Source organism: Arachis hypogaea, chromosome 15 (genome assembly GCF_003086295.3).
Source record: "Arachis hypogaea cultivar Tifrunner chromosome 15, arahy.Tifrunner.gnm2.J5K5, whole genome shotgun sequence".
Lineage (NCBI taxonomy): Eukaryota > Viridiplantae > Streptophyta > Magnoliopsida > Fabales > Fabaceae > Arachis > Arachis hypogaea.
The window spans coordinates 131,696,287-131,706,965 of NC_092050.1; the positions used below are offsets into that span (position 1 = coordinate 131,696,287).

General features: G+C 40.2%; 1 protein-coding gene across 1 annotated transcript; it reads left to right on the forward strand.

Annotated features, from left to right (window-relative positions):
- The first annotated feature begins 1,755 nt into the window (after positions 1-1,755).
- Positions 1,756-2,184, forward strand: LOC140179321 (uncharacterized). The gene has a single exon (XM_072218047.1). The coding sequence runs from the start codon at positions 1,756-1,758 to the stop codon at positions 2,182-2,184; it is 429 nt and encodes a 142-aa protein (XP_072074148.1).
- Positions 2,185-10,679: the final 8,495 nt, after the last annotated feature.

A 10,679-nucleotide genomic window follows, 5' to 3' on the forward strand; every position in this document is an offset into this window, starting at 1 on the left:
AGGCTTTTCTTTGGACTGATGAATGAGAACAAATGTTCACCACTATAAAAGAAAATCTGTCAAAACCACCAATTTTACAAATGCCCCTTCAAGGGGAACCCCTCTATTTATATTTATCTGTCACTATTGGGCTATAAGCTCTGTTCTTATTGCAGAAAGGCAAAGGCAGCAATTGCCGATCTATTTCACTAGCAAGACCCTCCAAAATGCAGAACTCCATTATCCGAACATCGAGAAGCTAGCCCTAGCTCTGGTTTTTTCTGCACGAAGACTTCGGCCATATTTCCAAAGCCATGTCATCTATGTTCGGACAGATCAACCCCTGAGACAAGTCCTTCAAAAGCCATAATTAGCTGAGCGACTTGTCAAATGGTCGGTTGAACTTTTCGAGTTCGACATCAGATACCAAGGCCATGGGTCCATCAAGCCTCAATATCTGGCCAATTTCATCGCCGAATTCACAATACCAAACACAACCGGAGATTTAGTCGAATGGTCTTTATACGTCGACGGGTCTTCCAACCCACAAGGATATGGAGCTGGAATCATACTTGACGACAGAAACGGTAATGTCATCGAACAATCTCTCCACTTTTCTTTCAAAGCAAGTAACAATCAAAGTGAGTACGAAGCCCTCATTGCCGGCCTTAGACTCGCTGCCAACCTAAATATCACCGAGCTTAAGGTATACTGCGACTCCTTACTCATTGTGCAGCAGGTAAACAACCTGTACCAGGTGAAAGATCCTTTGCTATCTAAATACCTTAAAATTGTTCAAAATTTTCTAAATACGACATACAACATATACCTCGGGAGAGTAATGGCCGAGTTGATATCCTGTCTAAGCTCGCCAGTGCTCAACCAAACAGATCATTTCTCTATCAATCAACATTACTTAAACCAACCATAGAACTCACAGAAATTCTAAGTGTTACGCAGGATACCAATTGGAGAACACCTTACATAGCTTATCTTAGAACTGGAGCATTGCCAGATAATACTGACAATCCTCGGCATTTTTGCCAACAAGCTTCATTTTTTACCATATATGACAACTGCCTGTATAGACGAGGTTTTTCCCGTCCTTTACTCAAATGTCTTGACAAGGCCGAAGCTGACATTGCATTAGCCGAGACACACGAAGGCATTTGTGGTACACACCTTGGAGCCCGAAGCCTGTGTTTAAAGATCCTTCGTGCCGGCTTCTTTTGGCCGACATTACAACATGATTGCAAAACAAAGGTCAGAAGCTGTGATAATTTCCAAAGGCACAGCCCGATAACACACTTACCAGCCGAATTTCTACACAACTCCGAGGTAACTTGGCCCTTCATCCAATGGGGTCTAGATATCCTCAGCCCTTTCCCACTAGTAGCAGGGCAAGTAAAATTCTTGGTTGTAGGAATTGATTATTTTTTAAAATGGATAGAGGCCCAGCCTCTAGCAAAGATTACCTCACAACAAATGGTTTCCTTTGTATGGAAATATATTATTTGTAGATTCGGCATACCTCGGCACATTATCACAGATAATGGTCGCCAGTTTGCCGATCATAAGTTCACAACCTTTTTGCAGGACTTGAAAGTCAAACAACATTTTTCATCAGTAGAGCATCTGCAGACGAACGGGTTAGCAGAGGCTGCAAATAAAGTAATCCTTCATGCTCTAAGAAAGAAACTAAACGATGCAAAAGGCCTCTGGGCTGAGCTCATACCAGAAATCATATGAGGGTACAATATTACGGTCCACTTAACGATGAAGGAAACACCATTTCGCCTGGTATATGGCTCCGACGCTATGATACCAGTGGAGATCTCTCAAGCTTCATTGCAAACTCAATTGGCCGACCATACAACAGCAGATAAACCTCGACAATCTGACCTAGACCTCGTTGAGGAAATCAGATCTTTGGCAGCAATCACACACCGAGCTATGCAACAGCATATAGCTCGGCGCTATAATCAGAAACTTCACCCAAGGTCCTTTCAAGTAAACGACTTGGTGCTAAGAAGAACGGAACAAGCTAGAAAGCCGGCAAGCCATGGCAAGCTAGCAGCTAATCGGGAAGGTCGTTTTCGGATCATGGAAGTCATCGGCAATGGCGCTTACCGATTACAAACCCTACATGGTAACACTTTGCCTAATACTTGGAATGTATCCTCTTTAAAGTTATATTACAGTTAAAAGTCAAGGACACGCGAGTACTCTTTTTCCTACTATTAAGATTTTTTCCCAAAACGGATTTTGCTTGGAAAGGTTTTAACGAGGCTTGCCTACATGCACTTTTGAGATCAAAGGTTTTCCAATGTATATAAGTTTCTTATCTCATCAGCTTACTATTTTTACATTAAGCACAACTTTCTTATCTACAAATTCATAACGTTATCCTACCGATCTTTATTCCAAAGACGACCATTCGGACTTTATCAAATATCCGATCTTTATTTCGGTTCCCATTATTTGAAATCTATCAGTCAAACGCATAGCCGATCTCTACTCTGAATCAGATTACTCGGACTTTACCGATTAAATAGATAGCCAATGTCTACTCCGATTCCGATTACTTGGACTTTACCGATCAAATAGATAGCCGACATCTATTCCGACTACTCAAACTTTACCAAATCAATCAACGATTGTCGATCATATCACATCGGATATCACCAATTTAACCAACACAGCCGACCAAGTCAGAACGATCTGCTCATCTATATCTTTTTTAGATATAATTAACCAACATCACACACAACATGTTTCTATTTTGCAAACCAGAATACCAATCACCTACCTTTTCGAATAATAGGTTGTGAATCATCAAACAATTATAACTAATCAACTAAAGTTCAAAACCTATATGCAACTTCACATGCAATCACACCAAATCAACCACAACACATACGAAATAACATACAGCCCCATTTCGAAAAGAGCAATAAAGTCAAATGCCCACAAAATAGCAAAATAGTTCACAAAACATTAACAAAAAAGTTCAAATAAAATATCATCAAACATCAGCTATCCCAGATTGTCATCCCCTTGCTCAGCAGCACTGTCATCTTCCACCAAGGCCCCATCCTGAACTATCTTTCCTGGATCCATTTGTGAAAAGTCTACCTCGGGGGCTAAGAATTTTGCCTGAAGGGAAGCCCTCTCAAATCCTTCAATGAAGGAATCAAGAATTTCTCCTTGCTTGTTTTTCTCCATCTCCTTCAATTGAGCAGTGACCTCAATCATACGGGTACTCAGAGCAGACAGGTCAGATTCTTTCTTTTTTAAATCCTCCACATCCTTGGCATAGTTATCTTTCACCACCTTCAACTGCTTTTCAGTCTCAGATAACTTCAACTCAAGCTCCGAGACTTTAGCACTTTTTAAAGCCAACTCCTCCCTCAAACTTGAATCCTCTCTTTTCTCAACTACCTTCCGATGTATCTTTTCACAACTGCGTCCTAAACTCGCCAGCCGAAGCCCCACAACCTGCAACACAAACACTATCACATGTGTATTCCAAAAATCACGAATATTAAAGGCCATACTCACAAAACAAAATTACCTGCATATACTGGTCAATAGCAACGTCACCAACCTCGTTGGCCAGATTCATATCTGCCGATGATTGACAACATTTATCAGCGACAACCATATAGGGGTAATCCCTCCCTCATAAAGACGAACATTCAGTCTGATCAGTGATGCCATGTAACCTCTTTTGATTTTCAAAAAATTTATGAACTTCTTCAATCGGCACCTCATCTCTTTCATCCCCAGAAACGTCGGACAAGTCCAGCACGTCATCTTTTCTTTTCTTCAAAACGACCTTTCTCCTCCTCGGTTTTGGTTGATCAACCTCACCAGCACCAACAACCTTCTCAACTTTCGATGTCGAACCTTCCTTATCCAGATTCTTACTCTTCACACGGGCCCTTAGGTTCGCCGCGGATACGCTAGGATACTTTCCACCTAAAAACAGATCAAAACCAACTATTTAGTCCCATATTTCAAATGTTAGTTACAAAACAGTATTCCAATAAGCTCACCTAAATAATCTACCATAGCCTGCTTATTTTCCTCCCATTGCAACAACTCGAATACTGAGATCAAGTCCTTCCGATCAATCACTTCTACCAAAAATTTAATAATACACTCATCCCTAGGTTTAATGATCTCCGGACCGAGTATATTATTAGGCTCCAAACACCACCAAATTGGGAATTTCTCCCCTAGGTGCTCATCCACATAAAAAGGAAAATCTCCTTCAGCACTTGTCACTTTCAGATACATCTCCTTAAACTCCTTAAATGATGACTTATACAGCTTAAATATTGCAAACCTCGGCGAACTATTCAAGTTCACCCACCCACCTTTTCACACACCCTTAGCTTGAAACAGTGAGAAAAATAACTCCACCGATGGCACTTCCTCCAAAAACTCCATCAGCACCTCAAACGCACAGAGAAAAGCCCATCTATTTGAATGTAGCTGCGATGGTGCATCTGCTTCAAAACCTGACACTGAAACTCACTAAAAGGAAGCTTAACCTTAAACTCCTCAAGGACACAACTGTACATGAAAAAATGTTCAAAACCCTCACCCCTATGAAAAACCCTATCATTTTCAGAACTGGGAAGTAACTCCAGTCGAACTCCAGAACCAGTCCTAATCAATGCACATGGAAGTAAAATAAAAAAAAAAAAATTGGTACATGAGTATATGACACAAAAGTGGGAGAAATTGGGCAAACCAAGATAATTTTAAATTTTTAGAGAGTATGTATATGTTAGGTGAGATCTTAGACTAATTAAGGATTCAATTTTATAGCTCACTTGGCCTTATATATATACCCTCACCTTTACCTTGGCCCCATTACAACCTTGAAAAGACCTCATGATGTTTGTATGCATACATTGTATATTTGTTGATTGGTTAGATGAAGAACAAAGTTTTAGAAAGCATGAATAGAAAAGAATAGAGTGATTAACCCCAAACACTGAGTGCCTAGAGAGTAAACACAAAATCCAGTGAGGGTTCAATAGCTCATTTCCATATATCCATGATTGATTATTTAATTGTCTTGCAAGATTATGAAATATTTTAACCCAACTCAATTGTGAATGTGTTTTAATATGGTTTGGCCTTAATTGTACATATATGATTCATTGAAAATTTGAAGCAATTTAACCACATGTAAGCTCTATATATATAGGTGAATAGTAATTAGAACTGCATGATTCATGTAGGTAGCTTGCATTTAGAATAGATTGCATTGCATGAGATTCCACCATTCTACCCTCACCCTTTCTCTTGGATTTAGCATGAGGACATGCTAATTTTTAAGTGTGGAGAGGTTAATAAACCCATATTTTATGATTCATCTTGTGCTTAAATTGAGTATTTTTATCAATTCTTTACCCACTTATTCATATGAATTGCATGGTTTTAATTTTCCTTCCTTATTATGTGATAAGTGTGAAAACATGTTTCCTATACTTTAAAAATATTAATTTTAATTATCCTTTATTACCATTCGATGCCGTGATCTATGTGTTAAGTATTTTCAGGCTTCATAGGGCAGGAATGACTTAGAGGACAGAAAGAAAACATACAAAAATGGAAAGAAAGCACAAAAAAATGGAGTTTTGAAGAAAAAAGCAGCGACACATACGCATGGACGACGCGGACGCGTGCCTAGTGCAAAACACAAGCGACGCGTACGCATGGACGACGGGACGCGTGCCTTGAGCAGAACGCAAATGACGCGGACACGTGACCGACGCGTTCGCGTGATAAGAAAAACTCCCAGATGACGCGCACGCGTGACCCACGCGAACGCGTGACAGACGCCATGTGCAGAAATTGCAGAAAACGCTCCAAGCGATTTCTGAACCTCTTTTTGGCCCAGATCCAAGTCCAGAAAATACGTATTAGAGGCTATAAAGTGGAGGAATCCATCCATTCATAAGGACATCATAGACAATATACACAATTTTAGGTTTTAGATGTAGTTTCTAGAGAGAGAGGCTCTCTCCTCTCTCTTAGGTTTTAGAATTAGGATTTCTCCTATTTTTTTGGTTATTTCCTCATATCAGGTTCAATGTTCCTTTTATTTATTTTTCCAATTTAATTTATGAATTTCCATGTTAGATTTGATTTCTTTTATTAATGCAATTTGAGGTATTTTAGATCTATGTTTTTTACTTAGCTTTTTATATTCTTGGCTTTATTTGATGAATTGATTAATTGGAGACACTTGAGTTATCAAACTCCTTGTGATTGATAATTGTTATCTTTGTTGATTGATTAGAATCCCTCTAAAGCTAGTCTCTCCATAGGAATTGACTAGGACCAGAGGAATCAAATTGATTCATCCACTTAACTTACCTTCATAGTTAAAGGTTAACAAGGTGGGAGCAAAATCCAATTCTCATCACAATTGATAAGGATAACTGGGATAGGACGTCCAGTTTTCATATCTTGCCAAGAGATTTTATAATTATTAATTTATTTTTTTCTTGCTATTTAAATTACTTGTTCCCTATTTCAAAAACCCAAAAATATACAATTTTTCATAACCAATAATAAATCATACTGCCCTGCAATTCCTTGAGAGACGACCTGAGGTTTAAATACTTCGGTTATAAATTTTATTGGGTTTTGTTACTTGTGACAACCAAACTTTTGTACGAAAGGAATTCTTGTCGGTCTAGAAGCTATACTTACAACGGAAATTTATTTGTGAAAATTCTAGATCGCGCGAGAGTTTTGTTCATCAAAATGGCGCCGTTGCCGGGGAATTGCAACTGTGTGCCTTATCATTGGTTATTGTAAATATTTTCTTTTACCTATCTATTTGTTTTTATTTTTGTTTTTAATTTTTATTAATTACTATGAGTTCTCACCCCCGTCACTTTGAGTTTAGTTCTAATATTATTGAAAGGAATGGAAGCTATAACAGGAACATGCATCAAGGTCAAAACAATCAAAGATGGACGGAGCCACGAGGACCTGATCAACCCTTTAGGCAACAACACCTTCCAAAGTACCATGGACGACGACCATTCCACAATGCATGTCGAGACAATAGTTATGGTGGACCCTTTCGTGACAACCAACACCCACCAAACCACTACGGTCAAGAACCATTCCGAGGTGTATACCAAGATGATAGACCACCATATACCTATGAACCACCGCCTCAACATAGCTTTGAACCACCATACTCACAAGCTCCCCACCACCATTCACCTCCATATGACCCCAACCCATATCCACCCCAATTCCAATCCAATTACTCCCAAGAACCACCACTTCCCTATGCACCATGTCCATATCCATCAACCCAAGAATCAAGGGAGCAACTCAAGGAAACAGTGGAAAAATTTCATGCAACTCTTCACCAACTGGAGCAAGCAATCAATCGATTACCTTCCCAATGTTTGGACACTCAAAGAACCCCCATGGCTTCATGTGAGCAATCTAATGAAGAACGTAGCATAAAGGAGATACTAGAAACTCCAATGGACAGTAAGGAGCATGATTTTATACTAGAACAAGTTGAGGAAGCTGAAATTATCGAAGAAGAAGAATTGATTGAAGACTTAGAAGATGCTGAACCTCCATGGGAACCCTGGATTATGGAAAATTTCGTCAAGAAATTTGCAATTGATGCTAAGGAGGATAGTGCACAGCCCCAAAGAAGATATCTTATGAAGAACTGGACGGAATAACTCAAGAAGCGAGTTTCCTTGATAATGATAATCCCGAGTCAAGTTCTCCTAGTAATGAACTTGCATCTACAAGTGAATTCTTTGAGATTGAAGAATCTTCCCCAAGTGAATACAAAGATGATGCGGAGGTAGACTTCTCTCAACCTCCAAACTATGACTTGAGTGATGAGGAAGATATCGAAGACTTTGATCAAGACGTGGTCGCAATTGAAGAAGTTTGCAAGGAGGTGGAGGAATTCACAGAAGAATACAAGGGAGTAGAGCTTGCAAAATCACTGGAAACACCTTTTCCAAGGCCATTACCACCCAATACAAAATTCAAGTGGGTAAAATCCTTAGCCTTTATCTTTACTTTTTCACTTGAATATAGTTTGCTTGAAACAGATGGCCAGCTTAGAGCTCTTTGCGGCTTTAAGAGTAAAAGGGAAATGGTTCGTGCTCAGAGCCGGTATGCAAGTTTCAATGAGGTTCCACGCTTCACTTTGAAGTGTAGGGATTGGTTTCGAGTTCAATTGAATGGGTCCTGGAAGATGTTTGGTCATCTTGGTGAGAATACAACTTCCAAACTGCCCGACTGGAAAAATGTAGATCGAGACAAAGGTGGATACAAAAGTAAGGTTTGGGATCCTAGAATCTATTCTAACACTCAACACCCCGGGAGCCTGAAAACCTATTTGACTTCACTTGAGGGCTTTACATGCCTAGTTTGGGACCCCGGAGGCTGTTGGCATTCCAAACAGTGGTGGAGATTTTTGGATGAATTCAAGCACAAGCCACCATAGCAGGAAACTCATCAAATGTCCAACTTAAGGACTTTAACTAAAAGTGCTAGGTGGGAGACAACCCACCATGGTATGATCGTTCCTTTTCTTCAATTTTGTTTTATTTCGTTTTGTTTGTTTTTGAGTTTTATTTTATTCTATTTTCATTGAACCTAGAATTATTCATAGCATCCAGATTAGCATTGCATTTTGCATCCTGCATATAAAAAAGGCACCCCACGCATGCCCATGGGCCATGCGTGGGTGTCGATTGCAAATCGGCGTCAAAATCCAACGCCCAGAAAGTTGGGCTGGAATCGTGCGGCTGTGGTGCATTAGGCACAAATTGGGCCACGCGTTTGCATCAGTGACGCGAACGCGTCACTTTCACATCATACACACCACGCAAAAGCGTGGGCAACGCGTACGCATCGAGTGGAAATCATTGCCCCCTGATTGGAAACAGAGAGTTGCACCAAAACGACGCTGGAATTGTGCGTTTAGCACAATTCTGAGCGATGCGTACGCATCACTTTCATTATCCCACAATCACGCAATCGCGTCAATGACGCGTTCGTGTCAGAGCCCTTTTTGCCTCAATCACGCGATCGCGTGACCCACGCGTTCGCGTCGATTCAAATACACTAACCACAACCCATGCGAAACCCTACCCCTTCACGTCCCAAACCCACCCCCAAACCCCCTCTGCACTCTCTCTTCTCCCCCTCAACCACCACCGACCAGACACCGCCACCACCCAACTGCCACCGCGCCGCGCCACTACCACTGCGCCGCCCTCACAGTACCCCCCTCCCCCTCCCTTTCTTCTTCCCTTTTTCTTCTTCCCTCTCCCCTCTTCCCTCCATGACCCCTGTGTCATCCCCAAGCCGCCACAGCGCCGCCGTCACCTCCCAGGACCTCCGGCCACCACGCCCCAACCCTCATTCCTCGCCCCCTTTCTTCCCTTCCCACCCATATCTTCCATCCACTCCAACCACTCCAAATCGCCGCTCTGCCTCCACGGACTGCCACCGCTTCTCCTCCCAGCGCCGCCGCGTCACCACCACCACACCACCATCACCACCATTTTTCTGAGCCCTAATTCTTGTTCCTCTGCACACTAGGTTCTACCAAACAGTGATTCCTCTTTCCGTTAGTTAGTTACAATTTTTTTTTCAAATTATGGTCAAAATAGGATAGTTAGAGATGCATGATCGTAGTGGATATTAGGTGGTTAGGTAGCTAGGATGTGGTTAGTGGATTTAGGCCTGATAATTGCGCCGTTCTTGTTACCTGTTTTATCTGTTTGGAAAATTTCAATATGCTGTAATGCTGCTGCTATTCATATGCTGCTCTTTACTAGTCTTTGATGCAAATTGAGTTTGTTTGTTCTAAATTCTTGTGAATTACTATTTGTCACTCTTTTTTGCATTTCCTCATTATCATATGAACTGTTTTTGCTGCTGATTATTACCCGGGACTGTCCAATTTTTAGACGAAATGCTGTCCAATTTTTTTCAGCATATTATTTCACTCAACTACCATTCATGAATTAATTTTGGAAATTTTTAATTTTGCACTAAATGGTTCTAACCAAGGCAATTCATGAATGCACGGGCTAGCTTTCTTATCTTTTCTGTTTCCCTTATTCACTACACAACATTATTGATGATTCTACTTTAATTTTGCAATTCTTTTTCTATAAATAATCATCAATAATTTGCAATCTTTACTTGAAATTGAGTTACTTTTTATTCAAATTTGTGCAATTTTAGTTACTTGGGAACCAAAAACACCATGCCACTGACTTTAACATCATTTTTAACTCTTAACCACTTTTAACTTTCTAACTTTTTAGTTTTCAACTAACCACTTTAAAACCACTTCAAGGCATGTTTAATGTTGTTCCTAATAAACAAACAATTCCACACATCAACGATTTTGGATTATGATTCTTTCTCTAACTTTTAATTTGCCTACAATCCAAAATTTTACATCAAATTCACTCAATAACTGCTTATATTGCCACTTTATTCCTCTTTTGCCAATCTATGCTTCTATTAATATATTCCTATTTGCTTACCTGTTTTCCTGCTTTAGTTCTTAAACTGTATTCTGGAATTTCTGCTTTTCAGGATGTATGACCCTAAAAGTAAAGGAAAGGGTAAAGCAACCACTGGCAAAAGAAAAAGAG

Coding starts and splice junctions, on each gene's coding strand:
- LOC140179321 (XM_072218047.1), top strand. CDS start 1,756: ATGAAGGAAACACCATTTCGCCTGGTATATGGCTCCGACGCTATGATA.